The sequence below is a fragment of the Syzygium oleosum genome, unplaced genomic scaffold, assembly GCF_021117445.2.
Source record: "Syzygium oleosum isolate NSW1041296 unplaced genomic scaffold, Sole_v2.1 Sole_v2.01, whole genome shotgun sequence".
Classification (NCBI taxonomy): Eukaryota; Viridiplantae; Streptophyta; class Magnoliopsida; order Myrtales; family Myrtaceae; genus Syzygium; species Syzygium oleosum.
The window spans coordinates 32,308,328-32,329,286 of NW_026607485.1; the positions used below are offsets into that span (position 1 = coordinate 32,308,328).

General features: G+C 43.3%; 2 protein-coding genes and 1 long non-coding RNA gene across 3 annotated transcripts; 1 reads left to right on the forward strand and 2 right to left on the reverse strand.

Moving 5' to 3' along the window:
- The first annotated feature begins 748 nt into the window (after window positions 1-748).
- Window positions 749-5,016, forward strand: LOC115682552 (uncharacterized). The gene is made up of 5 exons (XM_030606811.2): window positions 749-1,249; window positions 1,471-1,724; window positions 1,991-2,084; window positions 2,249-2,360; window positions 4,481-5,016. The coding sequence occupies exons 1-5, from the start codon at window positions 1,114-1,116 to the stop codon at window positions 4,704-4,706; spliced, it is 822 nt and encodes a 273-aa protein (XP_030462671.1). The 5' UTR covers window positions 749-1,113; the 3' UTR covers window positions 4,707-5,016.
- Window positions 5,017-14,066: 9,050 nt separating this feature from the next.
- On the reverse strand, window positions 14,067-15,729 carry LOC115682551 (peroxidase 10-like). Its single transcript, XM_030606810.2, has 4 exons — window positions 15,362-15,729; window positions 14,912-15,103; window positions 14,623-14,788; window positions 14,067-14,530 (listed from the first exon to the last, which is right to left on the reverse strand). The coding sequence occupies exons 1-4, from the start codon at window positions 15,572-15,574 to the stop codon at window positions 14,124-14,126; spliced, it is 978 nt and encodes a 325-aa protein (XP_030462670.2). The 5' UTR covers window positions 15,575-15,729; the 3' UTR covers window positions 14,067-14,123.
- Window positions 15,730-19,077: 3,348 nt separating this feature from the next.
- On the reverse strand, window positions 19,078-20,003 carry LOC115682553 (uncharacterized). Its single transcript, XR_004005897.2, has 2 exons — window positions 19,544-20,003; window positions 19,078-19,429 (listed from the first exon to the last, which is right to left on the reverse strand). It is a non-coding gene; the product is annotated as an uncharacterized LOC115682553 (long non-coding RNA).
- Window positions 20,004-20,959: the final 956 nt, after the last annotated feature.

Here is a 20,959-nt window from a genome sequence, read left to right on the forward strand (position 1 = left end):
TTTTCGATAAAACTCTTAATATAATAATAATCGCGTTTTCAATAAATCTCTAGAGATTCTAAATTCCAATTCGGTACTATAGTAATAATAATAATTTGTTTTCAAAACTAATCCTAATTCCAAATCACACTTTTTCTTCTTTTTATTAGATTTTAATAATCTTTTCACACATATAAGGTGTGCCATTTTGCTAGCAAAAAAGAAAGAGAAGAGGCAAGAGTCGATAAAAAGAAAAATAAAAGGAGTTGAGGGAAGCTAAGCAAAGACATAAAGTTGGAAACTAGCGAGGCAAGAATGCCTTTTCAAGAGGAGGCAGCGATTCAGGCGTCAACGATGCAGATTCGTCCCTCAATCCTCGCTAGATTTTTTTCACTCACTCACACAAGTTTTTTTCTTCTTCTTTTTCAATTTGGTCCAATAAGCTCGAGGAATCATACTTGCAGGAAGAAAAAAACCGATTGAGATTGTGACATGCCCTCCTTCCTTTATATATAATCTTTATAGAAAAACCCAAAACAACTTTCGACTTCAAAGCTTGGAAATTTCAGTAATGTACATAAGTGATTAAAATAAATGGTATAAGCAAAAAATTAAACAAAGGACAAAGTAGTATTTGTTTTAAGGATAAAGCCCTCAAGATTCTAAAATTTTTCAATTAAATATAAATAATTTTAAATGTATTCCCTAAACTGATCCAAACTCGAAACGACATTACTGTTCTTTTTTCTAGATTTCAATCTGTTCTGCAGACATAGAGGTGGGCCTTTTCTTGCCAGTAAAAATGAAACTAGCAGAGGCAAAGAGTCGAGAAAAAGGGAAGGAGTTGGGGAAAGCGAAGCAAAGCAAAGCAAAGACATAAGAGGGAGTGTAGCTAGGCGAGGATGCCTCTCGAAGAGGAGGCAGCGATCCAGACATCAACGACACGGATTCATCCCTCGATCCTCGCTAAATTTTCTTCACTCTCTCACAGAAATCTTCTTGTTCTTGTTCTTGTTCTTTTTCTTCAGTTCGATCAAATAAGCTCGAGGGAGGATCGATCTGTGTTGTCTTTGATTCTTTGACTTGGGTCGCTCTCTGCAACTCGGTTTCGAGGAGGAGGAAGAGGATAGAAGGATGCGAAGCATGGCCAGCTCTGCTGCCTCCAAGGGCATCGTCGCCATTGTTGGCGTCGGCCCTAAGCTCGGCCGCTCCGTTGCTCGCAAGTTCGCCCACGAGGGCTACACCGTCGCCATTCTTGCCCGTGACCTCGGTCTCTCTCTCACACACACACCGACGCACAAAATCTAGAGTGAAATAATTAGCTTTGCTCTCTTTGTAATCTCCAAATCTTGAAAAACCCTTTTACAATTCCCTAAGAATCTGTCCTGCGGCGGGGTGTTTGTAATACCAATCCTTGCAAACACCTTGTAGCTCTCGATGAATAATGGAGAACGCTGATTGAATTTACGTGGTTGTATTGGCGATGCGCAGGAAGGTTGTCGAGGTTCGCGGACGAGATCGCGAGGGAAGAGAAGGCGCAGGTGTTCGCAATAAGGATAGACTGCTCGGACACGAGGAGCATCAGGGAGGCGTTCGAGGGTGTGCTGTCTCTTGGGTTCGTCGAGATTCTGGTGTACAACGCGTACCAGCCCGTGCCAGCCACCTCCTTCGCCGACCTCCGCCTTGATGCCTTCGAGAAGTCCCTCGCCGTCTCCGCCGTCGGCGCCTTCCACTGCGCTCAACAGGTACAGTCTCACACTCAACACTTCCACGTCCAAGTCTAACGCAATCTTTACTAATTCATGACATGGCTTTGAATGTCCATATGAATTTCTACTTCTCATCCAAGGAGGTGGGTCATTGCAAAAGAACTCTTCATCTCTCTCTCTCTCTCTCTCTCTCTCTCTCTCTCTCTCTCTCTCTCTCTCTCTCTAAACATTTTTTCTGCATTATTCTAAGTAAATCAGTTGGTTAATTAAGCGGGTGTTGGTGCTTTTTGATTGATGAAAAGGTCCTGCCGGGGATGGTGGAGAGAGGCAGAGGGACAATACTCTTCACGGGCTGCTCAGCCTCTCTCAATGGCATTGCAGGCTTCTCTGAATTATGTAACTATCTTCCAAAACAATTTCAGTTTTTTTCTCTCTTTCATATTTCAGGGATTCTTAATAATCAATGATCGTCCATAAAAATAGAGAGAGTAATGGAGTTATTGAAAGGATTTAGCTAGCATGACAATCTTATCTTATTGAAATATTTGTGAAATTTACAGGCTGTGGGAAGTTCGCATTGAGGGCACTGTCACAGTGCTTGGCGAGAGAGTTCCAGCCGCTTGGAGTGCACGTCGCTCACATCGTCCTCGATGGCCTCGTCGGCCCACCAAGGTTCCCTCTTCTCTTTATACGCATTATTTCTCTCTTTGCAAACTCATTCAACATGTTATAATTAGGGTTTGGGTGGTTTAGTGTTTAGTTGGTTTTTGAGGGTTTCAGGTGAGGGTAAGAATTTAGGATTTTTGGGGTCGGGCATTTTTGGGGAAAAAAAGAGTTTTTCCAAGTAGGAACATAGTAACAATCGATGCGAAGGTGAAAAGTGCATCTGGTCTGCATTTGCAAAAAATAGAGGTATGTTGGTGATCGCTAGATGTAAAATGCGGTCTGTTTTTGAACTGATTTTTCTCTTCTTTTTGAGTGATGATGATTCAAGGCTGCTGCCTTTCGCTTTTATAAAAAGAAGTGTTTTAGACCTTCTTGGGAGTATCTTGGCAAGTGCCCCCGAAAAGAGGTTCGAAGCATCTCCAAGAAATTGAAAGTTCCTAGGACACTGGACAAGTGCCCAAAAAAAAGTTGAAAGCATCTGGTCTAGATATGTAACAAATCATATCCAATAGCTAGTTTCAGTCTCAAATTCCTTACTTTAAAAGTCTAATGGAAAGCCACACACACACACACACACACACACACACACACACACACACACATATATATATATATATATATATATATATATATATCTCCTAAGTGAATCATGATAGTGCAATTAATCTTAAAGAAATGAAATCCCAAATTCGTAATTCGAAAGCAAGTTAAATTCTTAGAAATCGCGATTCTCAAAAGGGGCCATATCGTGATTCGAATGTAAATAAACTTCTAGCGTCCAAAATCATAATTTCCTTAACATCTTTAAAACACTCTCCATATTCCACTTTGAATTTCTCATATCTTTTTTGGGCAAGCTAAATCTTTATCACTTTCCAATCAACAACAGAAAACCAGCCAAAAAACCTTCAAATATTTAGTTTTTCATGACACATTTACGTCTTATCTATCTTTCCTCACGTAAACCGCGTACTCTTCTACCAGCCTCGAAAATCGAAGTTCCCAGGAGTGTATCCTGAGAATAATGCCCGAGCTTTCGTGGATATATTAATCCACATAATTAATGATCTGACAATTCTAGCGCTACCGCCTTGTCAAACTTAGCCTTCATCTTTGTTTAATTGCTTTGGAAAATCACGAAATTAAGTAAAATTATAAAGATGCAGAAAATAAAGTTGTATAATTTGTCGTGGCACTTTTGTAATTTCCGGAAGCGACCCCTCCTTTTTTTGTCCCATTCCGAGGTTGGATACGGGGAGTGATATAAGCAAGCGTGGCCTTATTAGTGCCTTTTATAAGTCTCCGCGGGGGGCCCCCACCAGATTTTGTCGCTTTCTGTCCACTCGCGTTGACGTGTCATTTGATAGGCTTAGTGGATGAAGATGACGTAATATTTGGCCAAAAAAAAATCTTTGAAGAGATTTTCCCTTTTTAATATGTACTTTTTTTTAAAATAAATTTTTTTTTATATTGAGAAGAAGAAGAACCATATATGATTTTTCTATTAGGTCGAACATGTCTTTTGTTTATTGAATTTTCAAAGGGAAATAAAAAAAATCAGGAGTGTAAACGAGCAGATCCGATCCTAAATTTGTGAAATCTAATTATTAAATTCGGAATTATTTATGGAAATTGATTCTTGTAATTGCTGAACCCGCTAGCTAAGTTCATTGATAATGCATTTTTCTTTTTAATGAGTTTGTGAACGGAATGGTTTATTTTAGTAAAACATAAGTTCGAACAAAACTGCCGAGATGTCTGGACCGGTGGTGAAGGGGTTACCTGTCTTCCGTGAGGTTCAATTCAGTCGCGAGCAAACGGCTCGTGGTGCTTTACCTAGCTACATCCCAATGGATGGTATCTCGGTGAGACTTTAGAGACGAGTTGGTCAATCTCAATCTTTCGAGTTGTGAATAGGATGTAGTTATCATGACTCAAACCGGACAATCCTTAGTAAGTTTAATGTGAATGATTAATGCCGGTCACCCCTTCTCGTCCTTTGATTAATATAAGAAAGTTCTCCTTAATTGAACATGTTTGACATCACCAACATAGAAACAATGAGAAGACAGTTGTGATTGATGATGATGATGATGATGATGAGCAATGAATGGGGGAAAATGCAGGGGACCATCGACGGCACAGAGAGCGTTGGTTGGGGAGCAACAACAGCAAAGCTTCAGCGCAGGAGGAGGAGATCATGGGTCCGGGTCGACGGTCGCGTCCGGATCCAACTCCACGGCAATGGACCCCGATGCAGTGGCTCAGACCTACTGGCACTTGCATGTTCAGGACCGAGCCGCTTGGACGCAGGAGATCGACCTCCGCCCCACCGATCTCCGACTCTTCTAGTAATCCCTACTCATAAGGAAGATATTACCCTGTTCATTCCGTGGTCCGAAACGAGAACACAAGTTCATCTGGTTATTAAATTACGAGAACGCAGGTAAGAAGAGCTCGAAGAAATTTTTTCAAAGAAGAAATGGGCCTACGCGTCTCCTATTTGATTCTCTCTTTGGATATAGTTGATGATTTGTAGATAGCGTCACATATATGAGCTCAATGATTGCTTTTGTTTGCCGAAATGTAAGATAACTTTCGTGGTAGCGTGTGGAATTTCATCTATGTAAAGTTTCTATGACAATCGAAGCGATATAGCAAAGTGATGTGTTCAATTGAGGTCGGCACCTCCCCGAGGTCGCCACGAGGGAAAACCCTTTCGACGGTTCGGCTCGGGCGTGCTCGTGCTTGGCCGACGCGGCCTCCCCGTACAGTCACGATGTGGATTCAAAGCGTCACGTACATTCTCTGCCCTTTTGTCCCTGACGTGTTGTACGAGGGGATGGGAACGGGAACGCGGGGGTCGGACGAGAAGTCGTTGTCTCTTGGTCCACCAAAGGAGGTGAGTTGAGGACGCAAGGTGGGAAGCCATGTTTGCATGGACATCAAGGGGACTTCGTGTCCTAATTTAGGACATATATACCTCCTTTTGTCCTTTTAACAAAGGAACCCAACTTGTCCCTTTGCGAAGAAAGCACTCCCCAAGAGAAGATAATTTGGAAATGCAATTTTCGTTTTTGGTGCAAAGTGGGTCTTCCAATTGGTGGTTCCTCACCACCCACTTGCCCCTTCCTATTTAGCACACTTGACTTCACACGGTGTGGGTCTTGGGATTTCAATTTCTCGTGATTTTTGAAGTTGTTTGGAAAGCCACATTCTTTATGTTCGGTTGTCGAGGAATCATATCATTATAAATAAAACTTTTTCGCAAGTGATGTCGTCCACCTTTGGTTCGAGAGTTTTAACTATCCACGATCTTACTGACCATCAAATCTGTGATGAATAAGGTTAGCTGCTTCTGAAAATTCTTTTTACATTAATGATGTATGTTATAATTGTTCGATATGTATTGCCAAACAATACACAAAGTTGTTACCATGTGAGCCCGCATGACTTGTTTGTGCTTACGGTTCCAGAGGGGGAAGAGTCATCATATTTGATCCTTCAAAATCTCTAACTCTACAACTATAAAATGCTTTTTGTGATTTTTGGCATTTGCTTGCATAAAATCAAGGGAGGGAATGAAAAATAACACTAAGTAATTCATAGGTGGCATAGCCGGTGCTGACATAGATCATTTTTATTTTTTTTAAAAAAAATACTGAATTTTTTCCCTTTTTTTCCTGTTAATTTTGTCCTTTTTCATTTTTCATATTTTTATTTCCCTCTATCGAGGTCGCCGGCCACTAGTGAAGGTTGTGACACCCTCACTTAGACCAGATCTAGCTCGAGCCGCGATGCCCTCGCCGGACACACGGAGGGATTGCAGCCCCTCGCCCAGTGGTTGGCAAGGGCGTCCCAGCCCTTGCCTGTGGTGGATGACCTTTGGTGTCCATCGAGGCTACAAACTGGTGGAGTGAAATAAGATAAAAAGAAAAAAAGAAAGGGTAAAAGCCACTAAAAATCCCAAATTTTGCTTACTATGACACATTTACCAAAAACTGTTTTGTAACACCAAAAACCCCAAACTTGTACTTATAGGACACATTTATCCCAAAAAGTTAAAAAATTACAAAAAATTTGTCAACGTTAGCGATTTTCGACCAAAATTAGTTAGAAGGACTATATTGACAAATCGTCAAAAGACTTATGACTATAGTGGCCAAATCGAATAGTTTAGGACTAAATTGGCCGTCGTACAATAAGTTTATGACTTTTGGACAATTATCCCTATCATAACATATTAACTAGCACCAGAGAGAATAATCCACACTGGTGTCATAGTTTAGCAGCGGGAAAATTACCAAAAAATTCCTAAACCTATTGCAATTATGCCAATTTAGTCCTAAACCTTTTTTTTTTTGCCAACTCAGTCTTAAACCTTTTGCAATTGTGCCAATTTAGTCCATCCGGCCACTTTTGGCAGGCCGACGCTGACGTGGACGCCGGCCGACTGACGTGGCATTATTTTAATAAATTTTTTTTTATTTTTTTCGAATTTTTTTTTATATTTTTTTCCTTTCTCTTTTGTTTTTTTTTTCTTTCCTTCTGCCCCCTGGCTAGACCGGCCACCGGGGGAAGAAGGAAAGGCAAAAAAAAAAAAGAGAAAGGAAAAAAATAAAAAAAAATTCGAGCTCCGCCATTGCCGGCCCTCGCCATCACACAACCATGGCAAGGCTCGACCTCGCTAGATCTGGGCGAGGTCGAGCTCGCCCAGCAGCGGCGAGGGCAGAGCTCGCCATGGCTGGGCGAGCTTGACCTCACCTAGCCATGGCGAGCCCTGCCCTCACCGTCGTACAGCCATGGCGAGGCTCGACCTCGCCAGATCTGGGCGAGGCTCGCCCTCGCCAATGCCGGCGAGGGCGAGCCTCCCCCTGCCCGGTCCAGCCAGGGGGAAGAAGGAAAGAAAAAAAAACAAAAGAGAAAGGAAAAAAATAATTAAAATAATGCCACGTCAGTCGGTCGATGCCGGCCGGCGTCCACGTCAGCGCCGATTGGCCAAAAGTGGCCGGATAGACTGAATTGGCACAATTACAAAAGGTTTAAGACTGAATTGACAAAAAAAAGGTTTAGGACTGAATTGGCACAATTGTAATAGGTTTAGGACTCTTTTGGTAATTTTCCCGTTTAGCAGCATATCTATGCATTCCATGAACGTGGATTATTTTCATTTGTGTAATATTGGAATATGTATTTCTTCAGTGTTTGTTTAAATGTGTTAGCAACACATATACTGCAAAAATGACATTGAAGAGCAAGGACCAACGTCATTTTTTAGAGTAATAATAGCAACAGTAGGAGATAATTCAAATTGTTCTCTTCTAACTCAATTCGCCTTCGAGCTCAATGAAATGCCAAAGATAGCAATTGCCCAGAAAAGAAGAAATGGGTTTCCTTTCACCTGTGCAGAAACTCTTCACCACCCTGACTTTTCCTCAAAGTCACCTCCACGAGCCCATTCTCGACTTCCATTAATGGCTTCTAAACAACCCATCACCTATTCTTCAATGGCGAAAGAAGAAATTCAGACCTATACGAAGAAAGTGAGGACCAGGAATACTGGGGGAGTGAAATACAAAAGAAACTCAAGAAAATGTGAGAATCAGTGGGTTTATATATAGGCGATATAGTGAAGGTGAGAGGATCTTATGGGGAAAATTACCAAAAAAGTCCTAAACATTTTGCAATTGTGCCAATTCAGTCCTAAACCTTTTTTTTTGCCATTTCAGTCCTAAACCTTTTACAATTGTGCCAATTCAGTCCATCCGGCCACTTTTGGCCGGCCGGCGCTGACGTGGACGCCGGCCGGCTGACGTGGCATTATTTTAATATTTTTTTCCTTCTTCCCCCTGGCCGGACCGGCCAAGGGGAGGCTCGCCGGTGAGGTCAAGCGAGGTGACCTCGCTGGCCATGGGCGACGGCGAGGCCTCGCCCAGATCTGGCGAGACCTCGCCGTCGCTGGGCAAGCTCGACCTCGCCCGGCCATGGCGAGGTTGAGCTCGCCGGCCATGGGCGATGGCGAGGCCTCGCCAGATCTAGGCGAGGTCAAGCTCGCCCGGCGACGGCGAGGTTGAGCTAGCCCGGCGACGGCGAGGCCTCACCCAGATTTGGCGATACCTCGCCGTCGCCGGGCGAGCTCGACCTCGCCTAGCGACGGCGAGGTCTCGCTAAATCTGGGCGAGGCCTTGCCGTCGCCCATGGCCGGCGAGGTAGGCCTCGCCATGGCTGACGAGGTCACCTCGCCGGCGAGCCTCCCCCTGGCCGGTCCGGCCAGGGGAAAGAAGGAAAAAAATTATTAAAATAATGCCACGTTAGCCGGCCGGCGCCGGCGGACGTTCACGTCAGCGTCGGCCGACCAAAAGTGGCCGGATGGACTGAATTGGCACAATTGTAAAAGGTTTAGGACTGAAATGGCAAAAAAAAAAAGGTTTAGGACTGAATTGGCACAATTGCAAAAGGTTTAGGACTTTTTTGGTAATTTTCTCGGATCTTCTGAGTATATTCTTACGAAAGTACCGACCTTTCATATTACGTGTTTTGAACTTTTTATTATTTATTTTATTTTATGTGTTCATCTTTTATGAATTGTTGCTATTGACAAATGAGAAGCTTTCATTTTTGTTGTTTCGTTCACTCTCGTTTTGCTTAACTAAAAATAAAACAAAAAAAGGAACCCGTTAGATTCAGGAACCGATATTGGAACCTGTGACAGGATAGATTTCAAGTTCCTATTAGTAAGTTCTAGGTTCCAAATAGTAAGTTCTAGGTTCCAAAATATGAAGAACTTGTACCAACGGGTTTATTACATATTACAGGTGGCACCTGTAAAGAACCTTAAATCGCTCCCCCTAATTAAAACCTCCTTTTATGTCTAAAATAATATGGTCAATTATAACATGTTTCCAATCAATTATACGAGCGCCTAATGCGCAAATAAGAGCTTGAAGTCATTTTGACAAAATTCACGTTATTTCCATCCTCTAAATGGTTATATAACACTCTGTAACTTATTGAGAGGATGAAAATAACCTCAAAAGAATTAATTAATCGAAATCATAAATGGAAAGGATACAAGTTGCTATTCATTAACAATGCAAAAACCACGCATTGTCGTGAAAACAGAAGACTGACCGTTTTTATAAATGGAAAGGATAAAAGTTGCTATTAATTAATCTTATGTTATTTTCCGTTCGTTTTTATAAAAATTTCATTTCCTTTCTGCTATCTACTAATGTGCTCAAGCTGACTTCTTAAAAGATTTTTTTGTAATGGGTTTAAACCTGGTTGATAATTTTTGTTAATTAACGTATTCTAATATAAGTTATAATCATAAAAGGTTCACAATTTTAACCGAATAATTCCCCTAAGAAAAATTTGAGCTAAAGAATTGCATACTACAAGGAGTTATTCCAAATTGAACTTTGGAAAAACGTCGTAAATAAATGTACTTCATTGATATTCTACCAAATGAGAATCTTGATTATTAAATTGATAGAAAATACTTGAATCTTAGACGATTCTCAACCGATATGTAAACTTCTCTAATTAAGCATAAAAGAAAAAGAAACAACAATTTAGGAAAGGTTGATAAAGATAATTATATTAAAGTACTATTTTTCCTCTTTCACTGATCTGGCCATTAACGAGATCTCAATGATGGCTATTTCGGACCATCTAAATTTCAAGATATGTCTAAAGTTATTTAAGAGGTGAAATTGACGGGGGCCTTTTTACGAATACTTGGTTCAGAACATCAATTGATTTACTCCGCGTAAAAATCGAAGTCTTCCCGGCGGGTGAATATCGTCCCATCGAAACTTGTAAAAACTCAAAGTGCTCTTCTCATTAGAACACCTCCAAAGTGAAGATTGAATGAAAACCGACGATGCAGAGACACGAGAGAGAGAGAGAGCAACCTCGAAGAGATGCAATCGAGACAAAGTTTCATTTTCCATGACAGGATAGTGCCCACCAAAATCACCCACATCTCTTGGAGTTTTTCCATGAAAAAAGAGTTTAAGATGAGATGAACATAAAAATCTGCAACGAAGAGACAATGATGAACTTGCGGGTCATCGTGTCGCATAACGTGCGTGGAAAGAAGAGGACGAAAGAACGCTCGATGGCCGAGACTCCGAGCAAAGTTTTCCGTATCGAAAAAAAAGCTTCCAAAACTTTCCGACATCGACTCGGATAATAATGAAGGAGATTCACGGAGCTTGAATGCCTCTTTGCATTGGATGTTCATCTCTCTCTCTCCCTCGCTCCCGCCCTCTCAACTTGTCCCACATCGGTTCGAAGATCCCAATTTGTCCTCTTTAAGTAAGAAATTTTGAAGAGAGGCGCCCATAAGCCACTGGACGAAGTGAATGGGCCGCAGCCCAGCCTTATGTTGGGCCGGGCTCAGGAAAGTCCCCGGGCCACGATCTGCAGAGATGCAGTCTCGGGAACGAGATCGGCTTCAGGTGTCCAGATATCCCCCATCGCCGCCGCGCGATGAGGCTGAGACGCGTGCGGAGCCTCCGCGGGGACTCTCGCCGGAGCTTGAATTGGCCGATGACCCACAGTCATTCACTTGGCCCACATCCCACACAATCGGATTGGGCTAACGGAACGGGGCTTACGCTCCGGTGGCTTCTCTTTTTGCCCGAATTTTGTTTAAGAGTTATCAACAAAAAGGGTAGTTACAGCAAGAAGAGAAGCAAAAAAAAAAAGGGCATGAACATGACCATGACCATAATGGTCGAAAACTTAAAAGAAACAATATAAAGGGTAGCTTGACCATCAAGTTTCGAAATTAATGGACGAAATCTTTCATCGGAGCCTAATATTCTCAAGCCGACCAATCGCAGAAGAGATATAATAACCGAACGGGGTCGGCCCGGCCTTGTTACTTCGGCCCTTGCCCATGCCTATCCAACGGTGCCTTCGGTCCCCGGCGGCACGGGTCGAGCCTAGAGGGGGCCCACGGGCCGCTGGCCAGAGATCAGATCTTAGTCCGGAGCCCAAACTTCATAATATACTGATTGGCATTAATTAGCTAGAGGTTCGAACTCATCAACTCAAGGAGATCCAAACTTGAATCAATCAAATATTCCCTTTCTCTTATCGACATTCACATGTGAATCTACCAACAGGGCCATCTTACCACCTAATCACAAAAAGAGAAAGACAAGGACCAAAATGCTCACTTGGGACCATCCCTCCCCATCTCACAAAAGACACAAAGCAGAGAGGCTGCCTAGGAAGGAACAAACCAAAAACGGATTGTTTTTGTCGTTCGGACACTTTGATTCGGATTCCGCCGGCAACGTTCCCTCGGTTTTCACGATCAGGTGCATGCAAAGCCAGCCAATGCGACAGTTGCTTCCCTAGGCGCCCGGACAGAACAAAGCACGCAGCTTTCGAAGCGGGACTCCATATTCTTGATCGGTTTTATACTCAAGATCGATTGCAGCTCATGCCCACCACGACAAAAATGGCGGAACATATAAGCCGTCAAGCCATGGAACTGGAGAAATAATGAAGACCCTTCACTTTGCAAAGGACAGATATAGCATGCAACCTTGATTTCCACAGTCCATGCACAGAGGCAGGATTCCGGAATGGAGTCGTTCGATGAGGAGAGAACGCAGGACTACTTGGGCGGAGCAAGAAACGCGGGAGCAACCGATTTGCTCAGGGCCAGGATCGCCGAGCTCACCAGAACGAAGGGCGAGATCAAGAAAGCCAGAGACGGGGCGATGCAGTCGTGGCTAGACTCTCGCCCTCTCCTGGACGAGCTCGAGAAGCTACAGGCCACGGTCGAGAGCGCCCGGAGCAGAGCCTCCGTGTCGAGCGTCCTCGTCTCGGAGCTACAGTCCAAGCTCGAGTCCACGGAGGCGTCGATCCAGGCCAAGAAGAGGGACGAGCTCGAAGCGACGAAGGCGGTCAACGAGCTCACTCTGGAATTAGATCGGACGCGTGGGAGGACGGACGCGCTCAAGCAGGAGATCGACGAGGGGCGGCGGGTGCGGCAGAAGCTCAAGCAGGTCCTGCGCGTGAAGCGGCAGAGGCTCCGGGCGCTCCAGCTCGGGCTGCGGGCGGTGAGGATCGAGGCAGAGGCCGCCGGAGAGTCGGAGGCGGAGGCGGCCCGGCTCATGAACTGCGCCCAACGGGAGAGCGGCGTCGTGAGCTTGAGCGGGAAGGAGTACTGGGAGCTGGTGCGGCGGGCCGAGGAGGAGGAGTCGCTGGCGGAGTGGCGGGTTGCGGCGTCGATGGAGCAGAAGCAGGCGGCGGAGGGGAGCAGGGACCTGGCTCTGGCGAGGCTGAGGGAGGCGAGAGGAGGGAGCAGGTCGAGCAGGAGGGTGAAAGAGGAGGAGAAAATCGAGGAAGAAGGAGATTCGAGAGATGGGGTTGAAGGGAAAGCGAGTGCCAGAGGGAGTGTCTTTCCTAAAGCTCGAGCTCGAGCAATGACAGGGGAGGCTGATCACGGAGGAGGAAGAGGACGGCAGTCGGGACGAACAGGACGCGATGGCCAGAGAAAGGTGGCGAGGAGGAAGAAGAACAAGACCTCGTCGTCTATTTTTCACAACATAAGAAAGTTTCTTGCAAAGAGTATCGCGAAAATCTTCGGTTGATGTTAGACCGAAAGTAATACATATATTTGCCCTTTGTATATCAATGCGGACATCCTCTGTTCTGTGGTTTATGATTGGTTTTCACTGAATAATTTCTCGGTACCCCAGTCGTTTTTCGACTGCGGGTCATCCGGTGAATGTTGTCTGTGTCTCGCTCTCTGGCTCATAGCCAAGCCATGGTCTCTCCCAATGCCTCGTACCATCGGTAACTTGACCGTGATTCACCTTACGATGTTATTGATAGATTGATACGACTCGAGAAGTTGGCGCTGCAGTGTCCATCGTGCTTGGGTTGTCGCACTTTTGGCTAGTGGTTCTAAGTCGGATGCGGTCTTCCTCAGGCCACGCCAGTTTGATAGGCCTCGTGTGTTTTCCATTTGAGGCGACTGGGGCTATTGGAGTCGAAGAACTTGAAGGCTAGGCCGAATCCAAACTACTCACCAGCTATGGTTCAGATAGTGCTCGCATTGAACTGGTATAAAATCAGTTCGACAATGCCCTGAAACAAGCAGCAAATCTCCCTCTCGGTTTAATGCCGAGGTGTCGGAACTGCTCCTAGAGGAGGTTCTTTCACCTTTTGAAGGAAGCAAGTAGTTCGAATCATTGCAGTAATCTTATTTTAGCGATACGAGACCGCTTCTTCCCAGTTTGAATCACTCCGACAATCTGCATAGACACGGCAGATACAAATTGAAGGCAGGATTGATTCCTCATTCCTTGTAAATATCTACACGGTCTTTTCAGGGTTCACAAAGATTTAAGGTTGGCCGAAAATTATGAGGAGTGCAAATGTTGATGTCTTTCTTAGTTGTGTGAATAAAATATGGTCTTCCTTGAAGATTCGAGTTTTCATGAATGCCGCCATATGAATCTGATGCCGACAAATCAAGATGTTGGCTTGGACAGTCTATAATCTATATATTGGACAAAGAGAACGATAGATCGCGGTCCATGTCTATAAGATTTTCCTTTCCAGTTATAACATTGAAGTAGTCTCGTCCATCCGAGAGTATTTGGTCGGATTGCATAAAGTTGCTTATGGTGCCACTGATTATACAACACTGACTGCAGATTACAGTTGATTAATTTACACACTTAAAAAGAACTTCGACCACCTTCGGCTAGTTCTTGTCCTTGCATGCTTACGCTTCTAGTTCACCGCCCTACAATTCTTCCTAATCTGACCATTCTGTCCGGTGAGCACGCCAATACTGGCCATTTTTACCATCGACACTCCGAAATCCCTCGGAAACAGAAAGGGGTACTTGCTATAGTACATGACCATTGCAGCGGTTCTGTTGTCGCCCATGAGGGCTTGGTCCGACTGGAGAACCCCGGAGTTGATGATGAGGTTCTTGTAGTAATTGTTGTCGAATTTATCAGAGGTTGTGTCTAAAGCAGCCAAATTGGAGTTAGAGTCGTCCTGGTTGGGGCATGTGACTTGTAGATTTTGCAGAAATGATGTGTCTAGCGCTGGGTCGGGCTTGCCGGAGCCGTTGAAATTGAAGAGCCTCGACTTGAATGTGAAGCATTGTGCAAAGCCAATCGTATGCGCACCTGCACATCCCGAAATAAAGAGCGTGAATTGGTCGTATCATCTTAGCTAGGATAAATAATATGAGTTAGTAGTTGTAGAGACAGATATAAACCTGAAAGCACTACCACATCCTTGATGTCAAGACCCTTTGAGGTAAACTTTGCAGTGATTTTTTCCAGGGGCTCGATGGGTGAAGGCAGCTGCTCGTTGACGGCGCTTTCCCTTGCACTTAAGCCGTCTCGGCGACCCAAGGGCACTGCATAAAATTGCCCTCCTGTCTAAAGATATAAAAAAAGTGCAAATGCATGTTCGTTTAGTGATCCAGAATCAGAATGAGCTGGTCGAAAGGCGAATCTAGCTATTCTCATGAAGAGTGGATACACAACAGCAGACTTGATTACCAGATAAACAGCCTCTCTTGCGGCTAGAGTGAGAATATCGGCACAAGAAACTGTGGCTGGGCATGCTTTTTCGACATTTGCCTTAATGGCATCGATGACCTCGAAACCTCTCACCGAATTGCGATTGGGAGATGCATTCTTCTCTCCCTTTATTGTGCTTGTATCATCAAGCAGGACCGACCCTTCACATCCCTGATAATGAAAACAAGAGAAGATGTTTTTAGGAATAGTTTGCAATTAGGTTCATCAGATAAAGAAAATTTATTCAGTAACGGTATAGCTTAAAGCATTTTATAATCTTTCAGAAGGCTCATTCGAGCCGTGCAAAGATTTTAGCTGTCTAGGTCTTGTCACATAAACCAATTTAAGTTTAGTCCAAGTTTCAAAAAAGAAAGTTTTGGATGTGCCTATTTACAAAATCCGCGAGAAGCAATCGAAGAGTTCAATTACATCGACAAGACAATCATGGAAATGTAGGCGCAAGATAGAAGCAGCCATCCTGGTCTCGTTTGCGATAGCCGACCAAACGCCATACCGGACAAGTTTTGTCAGACTGGGACAAGCGTTGTCATAGAACTTATAATCGAGCTGAGAGGAGACAAGAAGGCTGCAGAACAAGATGCAGAAGCATGGAAGCCATGAAAGTTCAGAGCTGCGCTTCATATCTTCACAACAAACAATGACAGCTGTTTTGATACTGGTTGAGTGACAAGTGGTAGAGATCACTGATCAGCACAAGCAATTTATACGAGAAGAGCTAACACAGATCAGCTGGAACTGACTGTCAATTGGAATTTAACTACATCAGAGAGTGGAAGGACCACTATTGGACGTCGCTTTCGCATGAGTTTGGTGCAATTCCACAATTTTGGTTAATGGGGAGAGAGAGAGAAAGAGAGAGGCATAGGGAAGTGGCAAGTGATGCATTATTCCAAGAAAGAACAGTGATTAGTCCATAAAGTGCACTTACTCTCAAAGTTGAATTGAATGTCGCACGTGAAAAAGAAAGATCTGCTCTATACAGATACGCCCCCATTTTTTGAATCAATTAGAACCGAGGTGCATGTATATTATAGCGAGGAATAGCTATTAAAAATGCTGAAAGTCTTACATGATTATCTGCAGTGTGTCTTAGTGGAATGATCCATTATGCACTGGCAGTAGAGCTCCGGCCATGTAAGTAATGGTGGTGAAAGTCAAGTATCATACAGTAGCAAAAGCAAATTGTAGTGTTCTGCAAGGGCAGATTAGGGGCCCAAGTCGCAAAATCGATCTCGGATATTTCAATTTTTTCCTAAAGTCATAAAAGAGTAGGTGTTTGCCATCAATCTGGCTAGCATTTGAATTAGGCCTCTGAAGTCCAAATTCAGATCGACCTCCCTTCAAAATGCAGAATTACCTGGTGGAGATGATGATAGGAACAGAGAAGAATCGAGTATCATTTACTCGTCTACATGGATAGAGCATGATTACGTCCGCTAATCTTCCAGCTTAAATAAAGTTTGTTCGATTGGGTCATGCAGAGTTCCTAGTTGTTTTATAGATTTTTCAACAGATGATCTCCGAAAATGGCTTATTCCGAGTCTAATCATGACATGTTAATGGCCCCTCTACAATGTGGTTCCATGAGTTTTCCTCTGAATCTGAGGGCAGCTTCAACATCGTTCTATGGGTCTCGATTCCAAGCACATGGTTTTTGCCTTGCATGAAGCATGATGCTCATGTGCAGAAGCGGTAAAAAAGGCGAAGCGGTAAAAAAGGCACGGCTCATGCTCAGAATCATCATCATCATTCATAAACTGCCACAGTAAAATGGAGTAAATAAGCCGCTGATCTCTTTTGTCTGGGGAGAAAAGGAAACTGGAGGACCGGGACATCTACCTTCCCTAGAAACCGATCTGACTTATTACAGCTCCAGAGTCCTGTCAAGTATTGAAGATGTGTAGTTCATGATATACCAGTATCTTGAACACAAATTGAACCAGTTAATCGAGTGCCGTGTTTGACAAAGAACGAACGGATCAGATGAAGGGCTTGAACTTATTTCTAGAAGCCACCTTAGTCGGGTCGTTGAGCCATCAATAGGATCATACGAGCCGTGCTGACTCATTGGGAAGCTGAGAAAAGTTGCAACAAGCCCTCTAGATGGTCAAATCCCCTCAAGAGCTGTCAACGACCACTGATGTTAGGACATCAAACTAGCGCAAGTTGAGTTCAAAAGGTCGCATTGAATGACACAGCATTAGCACTGAGAACTTTTGATCCTGGTAAGGTGTGCGGGTGAAGGGATGTGTGCTCCCACCAAGTCACTACTTAATTTTTGCTGGTGCATTATGCTCACTGATCAACTTAATCGTCGAATGACCAATATTGAATTGGATCTTCGACGGCACTCTGTTTGTGCTTGGCAGACTAAATCCAAATCCTCCGACTTGCATGCAAAACCTTGCCTGCTGTCAATTGCAATGGGGGCAAAACTTCTGAGCCCGTTTCAATGGCATAAAGAGATCCTTCTGAGCCCGTTTCAATGGGAGCAAAACTTTTGCGCTATGTGGACTGGTTTCTCTAGTTTCATATGCATTTTCCTTGGTGAATTCCCTAAAAAAACCCAAACTTTAGGTCAAGTCCAAAATTTACCCTGAACTTTTTTTTATCTTAAAAAAAAACCCCAAACTTTAGGTTAAGTCTCAAATCTGCCCCGAACTTTTTTTTGTCTAAAAAAAAACCCAAAACTTTAAGTTCAATCCTAAATCTGCCCCGAATTTTGTTTTGTGTAAAAAAAAATCAGCAAATTTCAACTTATTTTCAAAGATATACCCCATGATCCAGTCCCAACTTAACGCGGCACTTCCACATCGATAACAAATCCACATCAGTAAAGTAATGGGGCGATAGGTACATACCGAAGTCGCATTTCCACTTCGATAACCAATCCAACCCAATGGAAATTATTGAAATTCTCCAAAATAAAACCATTTTAGGATATGAAAGTTAGGGACGACAACAAATCCACCCCAAAAAACTTTTTAATTTAAAAAAAAAACATAATTTTTAGGTTCGGTCCAAATTTGCTCCGAACTTTTCTTTGTCTAAAAAAAAGCCCCGTTACTTTATTGATGTGGATTTGTTATCGATGTGAAAGTGCCATGTCAAGTTGGGACTAGATTACGGGGGTATATTTTCGAAAATAAATTGAATTTTGGTGATTTTTTTTACACAAAACAAAATTCGGGACAGATTTGGGACTGGACCTAAAGTTTGGGTCTTTTTCTAAGAAAAAAAAAAGTTCGGGGCATATTTAGGACTTGACCTAAAGTTGACGGTTTTTTTAGGGAATTAGACCCATTTTTCTTTATAACTCTTCTTTTCCTGTTCTTGTGGCAATCACCTTAGACGTTTCGTATTCTCAAACAACTTGAATTTCTTTTCTTGCAGTGGACGAATCCTTGTGCCAAGTGCCGATTCTGATCCTTTCATAGTTCCATTAGAAGATTGAGCAGGCAGTGTATTTTAGCGACCTCTTTTTTATGGCAGATACATGATTTGGCTGTTAAAAGGACACTGGAGTCGGAGCAAAAGAAAGAGCCAGAGTCGGAGGCCCTTTGTAGGGCTCAGCCGAGCGAGAGAGAGAGAGATATGCAAGTCTGAGAAGGACTCACCACTGTAAGCCAAACCATGCTTCGCCACTGCTTTCAAGTTTCAATTCTCTTAGGCTTCAATTCAATGCTATCATTTCTTCAAATTACTAATGACAATGAACCTAACTCACTGTTAATCGGTAGGTGACTTTAGTCTTTTAAGGAAACTGAACTATATTGACCCAACCGCGAAAACGGACAGTCATCTTTGTACTCCCAGCCTGTCATCTAGTTCGGCCTGTAAGTATCAAATTTCTCGAGTAGTCCTTTTCGAGAACCAATTGAGCTCTGGTACCATTCGACACGAGTCACACGACACTAGAGTTACCCTTTAATGCCAACCAGTAAGGTAACAGAGCCAGACGATCCTATCAATGAACTCAAAGCTTCCTTTGTGCGCATCATGCTAATCTTCTCTCCATCGTTCTAATTTTATTAGATGTCTCCCGACAGAAAATTAACTCAAAAGCTTCTCATAGAAGCAATATGTAAGAGAGACAAGCACAGGTGATGCAGAGCACAGGGAACTGTAATCCGAAATCCAAATTATTGGACCTCGACCTTTAGCCACATCTCAAACACGAGATCACAGAACAGAGATTTTCTTGCATCAGACAACAAGCCAGAAAAAAAAAAATACTATCTAGCTGAAATCCAGTGCTTCATAACCATCACAGAACAGTTCAGAGAGAACCCAATAAATAGCACCACGTTTCTCTCTCAGCGTGCTCTACAGTTTTTGCTGATGAAGAGAAACCGCAGATCAGAATTTGATGGTAAGTCTTCCATATCTGTCATCTGGAGGGGGTCGCCCCACTAGCAAAGGTTGCAGAAGATGTAATCGAAGCAGCTGTCCGAGCAGTCATAGCAGCAGGAACAACTGCATCCCAAAGATCAACCAAACGCAACATCTCGAAAACTTAGAAATAAACAAGAACCCGGCTTTTCTAAAACAACAATTCTGCAAGACCCGAAAGGAAAAAAGAACACATACCACTCGTTGATGGCTTTGTCCTTTTGGTCCTTTTCGTCCTCTGCCACTGAGTAACTCTTGCTAATGTCCTGGGTCGGAGGTGGTTCCATCTCTCTCTCTCTCTCTCTCTCTCTCTCTCTCTCTCTCTCTCTCTCTCTGTGGATGCTGTCGAGGGGTGACGCTTCTTCTTCTTCTTCCTGTACTTCAAGGAGGAATTCGATGGACAGGAATGGTGAAATCTGCAGATGATGGTGGTGGGGATATCTTCACGTGATTGCACTAGCAAAGAAAATAACCGACATGCCTTTCTTGGTTTTATTACTTAATATATTCTAAATGTTGAAAAAGTGTATACTTTTTGTGACATTGTGTTGACCCAGTTATGGTAAAACAAGTCCAATAAAGAAAAAGAAAAGTGTACATCATCCATCGCAAGTGCAGCATCAAAAAGTGGAACGACCGGGGAAGTGCTGGACTTGTGAAGGTTTTATTTTGTTTTATTTTATGTTTCATTTGACACCGGACTTATGAAGGGGAGAGGCCCGATGGGGTTTCATTATCTTTTTCTTTGGTCCATTCCTGACGATTGTAATATATTCAAATGAAGTGTGTGATCTGGACATTCCAATACCATCCACCCACAAAGTAGATGCTTTTAAATATTCGTTTTTGTTTGCGTTTATGTTTCAATGGAAAAATTACAAGAACCAATTTCAAATCGTATTTTCTCTTATCAAATGCTTCTTCTCACGTTTCGAAACCTGCAATTATCATCTTCATATTTTATATTGGATCTCGAGGTGAATCTCTGATCCATAGAAAATTTATCAAATTGTCATTTTGTTTCTCAAATTACCCCCTTCAAGAAATCTCTCTCTCTCTCTCTACCCAAGGATAGACCTAGCGGCAATCTCCCTCTTTGCATTGGGCGCACCATTTTCAGTCCTCCAAAGGCAATCGCAACCATGACCAATCTTAAATTTGAGATTGATGATAGTTGCAAGGTCAGCTTAAAGCTAGATCAATGTCAAATGACCTCGATTCGTTAGCCATGGCAGCTATGTGATCGGGCTATGCTTCATAATTGTGTAACTCGCTAGCTTTGTTGTAGAGGCTTGTGCAGCCAGTCGCGACCCTTGCGAGCTCAAGGGTAACTCGCATGGCCCCCACAAAACCATGAGCTTGAGCGGCCTCAAGCGAGCTTGCCATAGATCTGATGTAGCTAGCAAGGATCACCTAGAGGGGGGTGAATAGGTGATCTTAACCAATTTTTATCAATTTATGCGGAAATGAAAAATCATAGTTGAGTCTGAATAAAATTTAGATTTAAAACAGTTTATATAGATAGTGCTCTTGATGTGCAGTGTGTAAAGTAAGAGATAATGGATAGAAAAACTGCACACAAGTTTATAGTGGTTCGGCTTATAGCAAGCCTAC

Bases quoted from the DNA above. Each gene is read 5' to 3' on its own strand.
- LOC115682552 (XM_030606811.2), top strand. From the start codon at position 1,114: ATGCGAAGCATGGCCAGCTCTGCTGCCTCCAAGGGCATCGTCGCCATT. The intron at 1,250-1,470 runs GTCTCTCTCTCA...GGCGATGCGCAG, and splicing joins CATTCTTGCCCGTGACCTCG to GAAGGTTGTCGAGGTTCGCG. The intron at 2,085-2,248 runs GTAACTATCTTC...TGAAATTTACAG, and splicing joins TGCAGGCTTCTCTGAATTAT to GCTGTGGGAAGTTCGCATTG.
- LOC115682551 (XM_030606810.2), bottom strand. From the start codon at position 15,574: ATGAAGCGCAGCTCTGAACTTTCATGGCTTCCATGCTTCTGCATCTTG. The intron at 14,789-14,911 runs GTAATCAAGTCT...TTATATCTTTAG, and splicing joins CAAGAGAGGCTGTTTATCTG to ACAGGAGGGCAATTTTATGC. The intron at 14,531-14,622 runs GTTTATATCTGT...CGGGATGTGCAG, and splicing joins GGATGTGGTAGTGCTTTCAG to GTGCGCATACGATTGGCTTT.